General features: G+C 40.1%; 1 protein-coding gene across 1 annotated transcript in view; it reads left to right on the top strand.

Annotated features, from left to right (window-relative positions):
* RASAL2 (RAS protein activator like 2) overlaps window positions 1-13,153 on the top strand; it is a 54,983-nt gene that overhangs the window by 21,034 nt on the left and 20,796 nt on the right. Inside the window, exons 2-6 of the mRNA XM_039337019.1 lie at window positions 3,628-3,772; window positions 4,706-4,942; window positions 6,104-6,305; window positions 7,701-7,873; window positions 9,560-10,391. Coding sequence (XP_039192953.1) covers window positions 3,628-3,772; window positions 4,706-4,942; window positions 6,104-6,305; window positions 7,701-7,873; window positions 9,560-10,391 — 1,589 coding nt within the window. The remainder of the gene's footprint in view (window positions 1-3,627; window positions 3,773-4,705; window positions 4,943-6,103; window positions 6,306-7,700; window positions 7,874-9,559; window positions 10,392-13,153) is intronic.

The following is a 13,153-nucleotide window of genomic DNA, read 5'->3' as shown; positions in this document are numbered from 1 at the left end:
GCTTGCTGAAAAGAGAGCATCAGTCACCTCTACGGCCAAAAATCCCCCCCCCACCACCTCCAATCATGGTGGAGGGGGAACAACACTTCGAAATAAAAGAGATCCTTGACTCTAGGAGATATCGTGGAACAACTCAGTACCTAGTTGCCTGGAAACACCTCCCTGCCTCACAAAATGAGTGGGTCCATAAACGTCACGTCAGAGCCCCGAAGCTATTGAAGAAGTTTCACACAGAGTATCCTAACAAGCCTAACTAAATTTTTTACTTGTGTTTTCTTTCAGGTGGATCTCTCTTATTGTTAAGAGGGGCCGGATGTCAGAATCCAATTATATTTCATCTTTAATTATCAAACATAGAAACTCCCAATTCTGCCTTCTCTGGATTCTGCCATAAGAGGGAGAAAAGGGGGAGAGCAAAGGGGCTTTATGGCCCTCACTTCCTTCAGCACACTTCAAAGGACTGAATGTGTGTTTATTGTGGCCTCTAAGCTTTAACATATCAAAGAAGAGTAATTGCCTTTCATGTAGTTATCTGAAGTCTCCATCCAGACGGAAGAAGAAAGGGGATGGAATTGTGATACTTGAAACTATCACTGGAAGGGGGGTTGATTGGGTGGGACTACTGGGGAACCCCTTAAAACCTTGAATGGGAGAGATTGAACCCCAAGTCCTGTCTAGCATGCCTGCAACCATTTTCTCTTAATAAAGGATTCCTGTTGGAAGAACTATTCCAAGAGTTCTGTCTTCTTAAGATGCAAAGTGGGGTGGGTCCTTACAGCGTGATTCATTGTCATTATTTTTCTGGTCTGCCTATCCATTGCTTTTAGTTCTGCTTGAGTCCAGTCCACTATTCCAGCTGTGTACCTAATGACTGGGATTGCCCAGGTGTTGATTGCCTTTATGGTATTTCCTCCATTGAGTTTGGATTTTAAGATCTTCTTCACTCTCTTGATGTATTCACCTCTAATCTTTTTCTTGACTTCAGTGTGCTTGGTGTTGTCAGCTTGAAGGATACCCAAGTATTTGTAGTATTCTTCCTCGTCCAGACTCTTAATGTTATTTTCGTGGGGCATCTTGATTCCTTCAGTTTTCACTATTTTTCCTTGTTTGATAGTAAGTGTGGCACATTTGTCCAAGCCAAACTCCATTACAATATCTTGGCTATATATACGGACAGTGTTGAGCAGCGATTCTATTTCAGATGATGTTTTTCCATACAGCTTCAGATCATCCATGTAAAGGAGGTGGGATAGTCTAGCAGATGTTTTTGATGTTTGATACCATGTCCTGAGTTATTCAGTATTGTTGACAGAGGAAACAGTGCAATAACAATAGTAATGGTGATAATGAATCTCCTTGAAATATTCCTCTCTTGATATTAACCTCTCCCAGCCTCTCACCATTGATCTGCAACTGTGTCTTCCATTGTGCCATCGATCTTTGCACAAATTTTCTGATGTTTCTACTGACTCCTGTTATTTCTAGGCACTTTATTATCCAATCATGTGGCAGAGAGTCAAATGCCTTTTTGTAGTCAATCCATGCCACATTCAGGTTGGTCTTCCTTCTCTTGCAGTTTTCCAAGATCATTTTGTCTATTAGGAGTTGATCTTTTGTTCCTCTGCTATTGGGGCGGTTTCCTTTCTGCTCAGGTGGAAAGAGATTGTTTTCAACTAGATGCTGTTGTACTGCATCAGCTACCACACCAGTTAGTAATTTGAATGTTGTTGGTAAGCAGGTAATTGGCCTGTAGTTACCTGGTGTTGCCCCTTTTGCTGGATTTTTCATTATTAGGTAGGTTTTCCCAGTTGTTAGCCACTTTTCAATTTCTCCTCCTTGTAGTATATTGTTGAATTGCTTGGCAATGAGTGGGTGTATAACAGTTAGATGTTTCAACCAAAACCCATGCAGTTCATCTTCACCTGGTGCTGACCAATTTTTGATTTTCTTTGCTCTTTTTTCTACCATTTTTGTTGTTATTACTAGTTCTTTCATTTCAACTTCTGTTTTATTTGCATCCACCTCTTTTAACCAAGCCGCATCCTTGTTGTATTTCTTTGGGTTATCCCATATCTGCTTCCAGAACTGCACTGTTTCTTCCTTGTCAGGTACTGACTGATTCCTTGCAGTTTCTCCATTGATGGATTGGTAGAAACGTTTCTGATTGGATTGAAATTGGAGGTTCTGCCTATAGTTTGCAATTCGAGCTTCATATCTACTGATTTTCCTGGCTATAGCTGTTATTTGTTGCTTTATTATTTCCAGTGCTTCCTTGATCTTCCTTGTTTCTAAGTGGTATTTCTTGATTAGGTATTCTTTGGTCTTCTTGTTCTTCAGCTTCTTTTCTTTCATCTGTTCTAGCTTGCTTGCATGTGATCTTAACTTGCTGATCTTATTTTCTAGTCTAACCTTCCATTTTTGTGGTGCACTGTTTGTTTGTTTTTCTTTTTGTTGATTTTGCATCCCAGGTATTCTGTTATAACTGCAGCTGTGCTGTACATTAGTTGGTTTGTTTCTTGCAGTGAATTGGTGCTTATACTTGATATTGCAGTATTTGCATCTTTTAATGCTTGTGCTAGCTGTTTCTTTGGAACAAGCTTCAATGCAGGCAGCCTTATTCTGTTGTTTTTGTGCTGTTCTAGATGCTCAGTTATTCTTTGTTTCAATTCTTTTATTTCTTTAGTTAGAGGGTTTTGTTCTTCCTGAGGAAGAGGTGCCTGGTTTCCAAATGAGAACAGTTGTATATCTCTGCTGGATTCCTTCACTGCCAACTCCCCCTGGTTTGCCTCTACATTCTGAATTACTTCTGGTAAGGCTTTGATTTCTTTGCCCTGGGTAAACCTTTGCAGTTCGTCCAATTCTGTTTCTGTGAATACTTTATTTCGTGTTATAAATCGGCGTTGATCTGCTAGTCTCTGTTCTGTTATTTCTGATTCTGGATGTTGTTCTTTCCAGAACTGGTGCATTCGTTTTAGATATCCTCTTCTTGTTGGACTTGATCTGTAGTAACAGATCATTATTTCTTTGTTTTCCATCACTGTGTATCTGCGACGGGTAAACACCTTTTCTTCCAGTAGTTCTGCAGCTGCTGGCCCTGGTTGCTCAGCCAACAGTCCTGAGTCCTGTAACCCATTTTTCACCAGATATCCAGGAACTCCAATATCTAGTGCGGACCTTGTTAACCCGGGCGACGTCCGAGCCGGTATGGCATTCTGAAATTTACGTCTCACCATATTTTTTATGGGAGAGACACTCTTTGTCTGACTCCTCTGATGAGACCTGTCCAGTATGGTTGAACCTCTGGCATAGCTCTCATCTTCCTCAGAGTACACAAGCCCCACAACCACGTCAAGGTAGTGCCTCACTGGGGGTTATTATTATTATTATTATTATTATTATTATTATTATTATTATTATTATGTGTTCTATCCTACATTCAAACAGAGTTATTTGACTTCACTTCGAATCAAAGAGGGGAAAAATTGTTTATGGAAATTTATGGAATATTAATGTCCTGACATAAATTGTTGTTGACAGAATAGGCCATATAATTGTTTGTTCTATCAAAATTATCTAGAAACCTTTCAAATAATTTTTTCTTGTGCCTTCTTATTACCCAATTGTTAGGTGAATTTATCAAGGCATTATATGAGTCGGATGAGAACTGTGAAGTGGATCCCAGCAAAAGTCCACCTAGTGAATTAGCTGATCACCAGGAAAATCTCAAAATGTGTTGTGAGCTAGCCTTCTGCAAAATTGTCAATACCTACTGGTGAGTGGATGAAGGATTATTTCTTGTCATTTACAGGAAATACTTGCTGAAACAATGCTAGAAAAACCAATTCAGTTTTGGAAAAAAAAATTTAAGTGTGAAGAGATATTTAGCAAAATGAAAGGCTGGTGGTTCAATGAGTCTCAAAGGCCTCAAGGGAGGTATCCCCAGACACCGCATTGCCTATCTGAAGGCAATTAAAAGTCATGATGCTACCTTCCATCTTCCCTTTCACTAGGAATGTAATATTTTAATTGGGAAAAGTGAAGGATTCCATAGGCAAACTCAGTCAGCAGCTGTGCTTCTTCAAAGCCACTTAATAGGAATTAGACAAGGAGTGGTATGTGTTTCTTACGTCATTTTTTACACAATGCTGTATACTCAAGAGGAAATGAGACTATGCAATAGACAGCGTGAGTGCCCACAGAGAGGGCTCTGAGTGCCACCTATGCAACATGCATCTATTCATATTTTTCCTGTTCTGACTCCTTGTAGAACAAAATACAGAATCTAAGGCAAATCGGAAGATGCATCTAGAATACTTAATGCTTCTCATTCTGTAGAATTTCTGTAGAAATTATAAGGGTCTGAGTAGCAAAAACTAGGCTACAATTATGAAACATTTGCCATTAGACAGTGACAACACTGATGAACTGGAGTTGGACCTAGATCCTAGCCCAATAGCCCAGTCCCATCCACAGTGTATCAGCTTATTAGGAATGAAATTCGTGTCAGAGGAAGCATTAGTTCCCAAGCTTGTGAAAGTGGTTATTAGTATTTATTGATAATTCTACCCTAGGTTTTATTTCAAGTGTAGACAAGAAATACCCTTATCAGTGTGTTGATAAGTATAATATGGAATTTCATAGCAAAGAGAAGCAATTTCACTTGTTTATCCCAATGAGAATTTGCCAAATATTGTTATTTTTTCAGTGTCTTTCCTCGGGAGCTGAAGGAGGTATTTGCATCATGGAAGCAGCAGTGCCTGAAACGGGGAAGGCAGGAGATCAGCGAACGCCTGATCAGTGCCTCACTTTTCCTCCGATTCCTTTGCCCAGCCATAATGTCTCCAAGTCTCTTCAACCTCATGCAGGAATACCCTGATGATAGTACCTCTCGTGCACTCACACTAATTGCAAAGGTTATCCAAAACTTAGCAAATTTTACAAGGCAAGTGATTTTTCATTATTTGCAATGATCATTAAGGGATTTGCTGTTATTCTATCATTGTGACGTGTGTTATTTCATAGGAATGATTTGGCAACAGCTGTAACATACAGCTTTTTTTGCCTTATCTCTGTTCGTAGTATATGGAGACTTGTATATGTACTGAAATTCCATGTTCAGAAATGTACATCTGAAAGTTACATTTCTCTGTTTCAGATCAAAAAGTGATAAAAACATTATAAACAGAAGTTCCCACTTAAATAATAGAATGTAGGATAGTGGAGCATAGAAGGCTTGGATCCCATCAGCCCAACTATTTTCTCTGGAAGAATGCTAGATGTGTTGCATCCCAGGCCAGTGTTTAGGGAAGAGGAAGCAACTTGTCCTTATTAGCCCCAGATACTGGTTAGCTTTCACTTGTGGCATTCATAATCCTACATAATCCTACAACACTTTCTCCAACTAGAAGCAAACCGCATATATATTTATTTGCTAATGTGTGTTAGTGATATTGCAGAAGTAACTGCAGTATGACCCTCCATCTAGATGCGACTAATACAGCCTCCATGGGTACTGAGGAAAGATCTTTTTACTCCAAAGATTTATAAACAAATATTTTCCTCAAGCCAGCAGTAAAAGATGACATACTAAATTCATTCCTTTGTCCTTACTGTTGTCTACTACCTTTACTGACTCCAGCTGATGCAGTTTCTAATTTCAAGACTGTGATTTGACGTTATGTATAATTTGGATTTCACTTGCTACTATTCCTGATTGGGGCCAAAGAAGATAATTAAGATAATGGTATTATTAACAGATGGACTCATGTGCGGCTTTTCATTTTCAGTTCTAATTCTCAACAAATGAACTTTGTGAAGCCAAGAAACCTCTAAGGATATTTGAGGGGGGGGGCAAAGAAGGGGAATACATGACAGGTGTAACGACTGCTCTCTCACACTAACTTTGTCTCTCTGTAATGACTATCTGCAACATTATTTAACTAGGTATTACATGTAGAAATCGCCACTCGGTGACAGAAATATTGTTTTGTGTCTGGGAATATTTGAAGCAACATTGTAGGATTACCATTTCCTTTGGAAACTTTCTGCCCAACTGCTGACCTTCTTTCTCCCCTCCCTCTGTTTTCCTCTCTCCCCAACTCAGATTTGGGAACAAAGAAGAATATATTACCTTTATGAATGCCTTTCTAGAGCATGAATGGGCAAATATGAAATCCTTCTTGGCAGAAATTTCTAATGAGGACACCATTTCTAATAAGCCAGGATTTGGAGGATACATAGATCTGGGAAAGGAGTTTGCTGTCTTGCATTCATTGCTGTGGGAAGTTGTCTGGGAACTGGACAAGGTAAATTAGTTTGAAGGCTGGGAAGGGCTGGCTAGGCACAACTTTTCCACAAACTGTTCCTGGGTAATGATTAAAGTTAACTTTAACTTTTTTTTTAAAGTAAGGGGTTATAACATCATCTATTTCTTTAAAAGAGTGTAGACCTAGCATTGGGAATCAGTAGAAAGACAATAGTGAAATTTAATTGGCGCTGAACTTTCATCACTTTGGGCTTGGGTTAAGCTGCATTTTTAAAAAATCCTAAATTCTAAAGCAAATGAAAGCACTTTCCCCATCATATACATCATTTATATTGCTTTAGAACAATTTTGTTTTGAAGAAAATTATGTTTGATTATCTTCTCCTAAAATAAAAGCCATACTCTAATAATTTGGAGAGAGCCAGTTTGATGTAGTTTCTAGCCAGACTAGAAACTGGGAGATAGTGAGTTCTAGTCCTAGTGAGTTCTAGTCCTAATCTAGTCTAGTCTAGTCCTGCCTTAGACACAAAGCCAACTGGATGACCTTGGGCCAAACACATTCTCTCATTCCTAGGAAGGAGGCAGTGGCAAATCACTTCTGAAATCTTACTAAGAAAATTGCAGAATGCAGTCAAGGCAGTCACCAAGAGTCAACCGTATAAATACATACATAACAGATATTCCTATATGGTGCTGCTTTCTTTCTTGAGAATCATCAGTGGTGACCAGGCAACGAGTTACTATCATCTATGGAGGGATCACTTGAGATCCAATCCAGGAAGTTATGGAGTACTTTTTGTCCAGTAGTTGTGATTATAAACAAATTATATGATTAATGTTCATTCTTGTTAGTAGTTATAAGTCAAAATATGATTTAAATATCTTTGTATATGTCTTTGCACTTTCTTGTGGTTTTTTTCAGTACTCTTGCCAAATTGCTGGTCTCAAGACTATAGCAGCATGCATTTAATTGACCACAATCTTTCCCCCACAGACGAACATTTGCTTCCAACAAAAATCCCTTTTTAGTTTTCTGGATTACACTTTAATTTAGTAGTGATTTTAGTATTACTCCATCTCACCCTGTGCCCTCTACTCTGGGCTTTGATTGCAGTTTGCTTTGCAGGATAGAAATGCATTAGGTTTATGAGCATTAACTTTTTATTTTGGAGGCTCAATTTTTAATTTCTATTTCCTTTTCTTTCCTCAATGTCTGCTGCACCCTCTTTCATCACCACCATCCATTGGGTCATCGTGGTCCTGCTGCTCCATAACAATGCATTGTTTTTTTCACTCCTACATATAAATGCCCATCTTGTTTTCTTACAACTTCCACTCATCCATCCACATTCAACATTGTTTAATTAAAAAAAACACCCCTGAAATGAATGCTACATTGCTTATTGATGAATCAGGATGAAAATTCCTTCCTACAGGCCACAGTGGAAAAATTGGGTCCTTTGCCAGACATTCTCGCTGACATCGCAAGGGATACAACACACTCTCTGCCCATCCAGCAACAGCTAAGACGTTATCCAGATCATAATTCAAGCCCCAATGTCAGTCTCTCTTCTGGGCTGCAAAAAATATTTGAAGACCCATCTGACAGGTATGCCTTGTCTGGCTATTGTTCACATTATGAACACATTATGTGGAAGAAAGAGAGATGCATAATTTTGTTCAGCTTGATAGGAAAAATAAGAAGTAAAATTTAGAGTAATGCCCTAATTACAAGAGTGGGGCTTTGCTGAAAGCAGTAGTTTAGTTATGATAGTGCTTTATTCTCCTAACTGGATAATTGCTTTATTCAGCCCAGTATTTTTAATCTTACATGTGCTTCTCCAAGTCACAAGCTTTATCCAGATTTGCTACCTGAGATCCTTTGGCAATAATAGGATGAGTTTTTCTACTGTATGTACAAACATGTACTCATATCAATGTGAACTACAGCCTATCTTTTAAACTCAGAAACCGTATAAGAGAGAGTGTGCCTGTGTGTGTGTGTAAGGAGGAATAACATTCAAAATATGCTACCTATGACCTACAGTCTGAAGAGGAACAGTCCAAAATTCCACTGCCACAATTTAAGAATTCCTGCAAACTGCCAATAAGTTTTAGTCACAGTTTAATTAATTAAACAGACACTGTTTAATCAAATATTGTACTGATAATGTAATAAGAGGAGCACTAGGAAGCAGTTAGCTTGTATGCAGAGATGGTGCTCTGCTGACAAGTAAAGAATTTATTTTCTTGTATTAAAAGTATTTAACGTGGTATAATAGATAAGAATATTCTTGCTACTTCATCACAATAATCCTTAACAACAAAAGTAGGCTGATTATATTTTCTTTCATGGATCAGACTTCATACTATTGTGCTTACTGTATTGGAGTTCTTATTTCACATCAAAGATGCTGCCTCATTTTCTCTAGATTTTTGTTAATGCAGGTTATGAATATTTATTGTTATGACAAATAAGGCCTCCCTGTTCACCATAAAAAAGACACATTATGACCAATTTGGGGTTTTATCTTACTTTATGCCAGGAGTCCTCAACCCCTGGGCCACCTATGGGCCTTGAGTCATTCGGAAGCAGGCACACGCACATCCCCACTTATATGAACAGTGACCAAATGTGTTTGTGTGTGCGCCATTTGCACAAATAGTGAGTGTGCGTGCCCTCTGCTCACACAAATGGAGCTGCGTGCACAGATGCTTACCCGCTGCTTGTGTGGAACCATCCTCTCTCTTCCCCCCACTGGCCTACGATTAAGTAATGCAGGCATGTTGGGCAGACAGAACTTCTTTTGTATAATTACGGTTTTATCTTTTATGTGCTTTATACTTTTTATCTGTACAAAAAAGATAATGGAAATACAAGCCGTTAATGGAAATACAAAACAAAAATAAGAGCAGTAGAATATAGTTTTTATGATTCATCTGCAGCAACCAGAAAGACTGATGCAGGCTAAAATTATTAAGATTAGAATACTAAACAAATGCATAGATTAGGCATTGCATTAAATGTTCATTTTCAGAACAATGTTGCTCACTTAAGCAACCACCAACTTACCACTTTCAACAATCATTGCTTCTGAATGGGAACCAAGATGACTTTTGGTTCCATTCCCATATATAAATGACACCACTGCTCACCTAGGCTATTCCACTTGGGTGACTCATAATATGGAGATTTATGTGGAACCCAAGAAATTGTTTAAGCAGAAATATGTGTATGTGCATGCAAAAAAGCAGATATAATGTTATGACCATGATTGTTTGGACTCTTTCTCAGTGAGCTCAAGTCGAAGTCTGCCCCTCCAGCAAATGAAGAGTATTTCAAAGGCAAATTGCTCTTGATGCAGCAGACGTCATCCCGGAGTGTGACTTATTCTGATCAAGGGGACGAGACCAATCTGCCCAATGTCCGAAGCATATCGCTGATGAATCTCCAGGATCCCAATGTCACACAGTGTGAATCTGGATCCATGATGCACGAGGCCCCAGTACGTTTATCTGGCAGTCAGATTTCAGTCGTCCAGGTGGCAAGTATCAAGCAGCTCCACAGAACACCACAGACCGCCCCTCAAATCAGAAGACCTCTTCACTCAGCATTAAACCAGCCAGGCATTCTTCAGGCTCTTTTTTTCCAGAATCCAGTTTATCATCTCAATAATTCTCCTCAGCCAATGCCTAAAGTGTCTATGGAATCAAGCCTGGATAACCTGAGTGTCACCAGTTCCCGAAGCCAGAATAGTGAAGACCTTAAACTTAGTGTACCCAGCAATAGCAGCATGGAGGATTATGCCAAACGCAGCACTCAGAATGAAGATTTTTCTGGGCAGGCCACCATGCTGGACAAACAAGCTTTGCCAGCTCGTCAGAGTTACACTGTGCAGGTCCAAATCCACAAAGCAGACCAAGCAGGACCCAGTGCAATGATCAGGTCACCCCACTCTCTTCCCCACAGTGCCTCTCTTCGAAGCACAGGCAGCATGTCTGTAGCATCTGCCACGATGGCAATGGAACCTCTTCAGGAGGGAAATCAATCCCGGCAGCAGTCTTCCTCCTCCCGAGAGAGCCCAGTTCCCAAAGTGCGAGCCATTCAGCGGCAGCAAACACAACAGGTAAGATAATCTGCTTTTAGACTGGACTGCCATCTATCAGAGATGGTATAGGGCATAGGGACTTCTGCTTGGGTGTGGGGTTGGACTGGATGACCTATAAGAACCCTTCCAACTCAGTTATTCTAATTCTAATTCTAGGAAAAAAAATCTAAATAGGAGACTACTGTTTCTTTCTTTAGGATACATATTTTGTGAGACATATGATCTGCAGTATTTTTGTGGCATGTTGGATAGGAGAAATAGGAAACTGCAACTGGCTCCTTTGGGATCATGAACAAGAGAGTTTGTGATGTAGACAGACAGACTTCTTCATACATGGTACCATTAGCCATGGTTTTGCTACCCACAGTAGAATCTTTCCCATTTCCGTATTTTATTCCTTGCATGAATGGCAGGCAACCTTTTGTAATCATAAAGTACTTTTTTCATAGCCTTGGTATTTGTGGCACTAACATTGGGATGGTGCCCAGAGAGTGACAAAGACCATTTGTAGTTTGGTATGCCTCTTCAGCCTCCATACTCTCTGTTCCTTGGACAGCAGCTGTTCAGTGGCACATGAATGGAGTTGTGTCTCCAGCAACAAGCAAAATAATCATACTATCTCATTCCTGGGCTTGATATTTGGCACGTTTTCAAAAAAGATTGAAGGCGTATTTTTTCCTCTTATATAAGCACATATATGCATACATACAAGTGTAAATAAAACAGGTACACCAAATATTGTATGTATGCATATATGTGCTTATATAAGAGGAAAAAATATGCTGGAAATACAGTATATAAAAGAATATAAGAGAATAAAGAAATGTTTTTGATATGATAAACACAGGCTTCAGAAATAGAGAAAGGAGGAAATGATATCATCTGTTTACTAGTTTACCACCATAATTACTGATTATGACATATATAATGTTCTTTGAATGATCAGATAGTCATTTTTAACAATTAAAATGGTTTCTTTTAATCCTCTCAGCCTTTCTAGGCAGTCACTTTTAATGTTAAGAAAAAATAATCTTGAATGGATGGAAAATAATGTTGGTTTGTATTTTATTTATATTCATTCATTTATTCATTCATCATCTTTATATTAAAGTGTGACTCTGGGTGGAATTAACTACAAAAGGTTAATAATGTAAAAACCAATCAATAGTTTAAAAAAATTATTACAAGTAGTCCTCGACTTATAACCACATTTCAGCCCCGAATTTTAATTGTAACTTGTTGGGTCATAAATCATGTGACTGGACCTGATTTTACATCTGTTTTACAACTGTTAGTAAATGAGTCACTAGTGTTGTTAAATGAATCATGTGGTCATTAAGTGAAACGTGGTTTTAAGTCCGAATCCAGCTTATCCACTGTCCACGAAACAACAAAAAGTCACAAAATGTGATAATGTGACCATGGAATGTTGCAATCAGTTTAAATATAAGACAATTGCCAAGTACTTGAAATGTGATCACTTGACTGCGGGGAGGCTGCAGTAATTGTAACTTCAAGGACTATTCATAAATCAAGGATTACTTATTTATTTATTTTATTTTTAAAATTTATAAACCGCCCCACTCCTGCAGGACTCAGGGTGGCTAACAATAAAAACACCATATAACATGACAAAACGAACAATACAATAACAGTCATCCAGGGGTCAAATTTTATAAACCCCAGGCCTGCCGGAAAAGCCAGGTCTTAAGAAGCTTGCGGAAAACCAACAGGGTGGGAGCGGTCCTAATCTCTGGGGGGAGCTGGTTCCAAGACGTGGGCGCCATCACAGAGAAAGCCCTCCCCCACAGCCCCACCAAATGGCATTGCTTGGCCGACGGGACCTGAAGGAGGCCCAGCCTGTGGGATCTAACCGGACAAAGGGAACTATGAGGTAGTAGGCGGTCTCGCAAATAACCTGGCCCTGAGCCATATAGAGCTTTAAAGGTAATAACCAACACCTTGAATTGGACCCGGAGACCAATAGGCAACCAGTGCAGCTCACGGAGAGTAGGTGTAACGTGGGTGTACCGAGGAGCACCCACTATCACTCGTGCGGCTGCATTCTGGACCAACTGTAGTCTCCGAATATTTTTCAAGGGTAGCCCCATGTAGAGTGTGTTGCAGTAGTCCAGACGTGAGGTGACAAGGGCATGAGTGACTGTAAGGAGAGCCTCCCGGTCCAGGTAGGGTCGCAACTGGTGCAACAGACGAACTTGTGCAAAGGTCCTCCCAGCCACAGCCGTTAAATGATGTTCCAATTTCAGCTGTGGATCAAGGAGGACACCCAGGTTGCGAACCCGCTCCGAAGGGGGTATATTTTCCCCTGCTAGAGTCAATACTGGACAGTTAATATGATCTTTGGGAGGCAACATCCAAAGCCACTCGGTCTTGTCAGGATTGAGCCTGAGTCTGTTAACCCCCATCCAGACCCTCACGGCTTCAAGGCAACGGCCCATCACATCAGCCGCTTCACTGAGAGAGCTCGGGGAGGAGATATATAGCTGGGTATCATCAGCATACTGATGAAACCTCACCCCGTGCTGTCTGATGATCTCACCCAGCGGCTTCATGTAAATGTTAAATAGGAGGGGGGAGAGGACCGACCCCTGTGGCACACCGCATTCAAGGGGCCTCGGGGTTGACCTCTGCCCCCCCACCAGTACCGATTGCGACCGGCCAGAGAGGTAGGAGAACCACCGTAAAACGGTGCCTCCCACTCCCACCCCTTCGAGTCGTCGCAAAAGGATACCATGATCGATGGTATCAAAAGCCGCTGA

Source organism: Crotalus tigris, unplaced genomic scaffold, assembly GCF_016545835.1.
Source record: "Crotalus tigris isolate CLP2741 ecotype Arizona unplaced genomic scaffold, ASM1654583v1 scf7180000017668.6805642782:7212621, whole genome shotgun sequence".
Lineage (NCBI taxonomy): Eukaryota > Metazoa > Chordata > Lepidosauria > Squamata > Viperidae > Crotalus > Crotalus tigris.
This window is presented reverse-complemented; position numbering and strand designations above follow the sequence as displayed.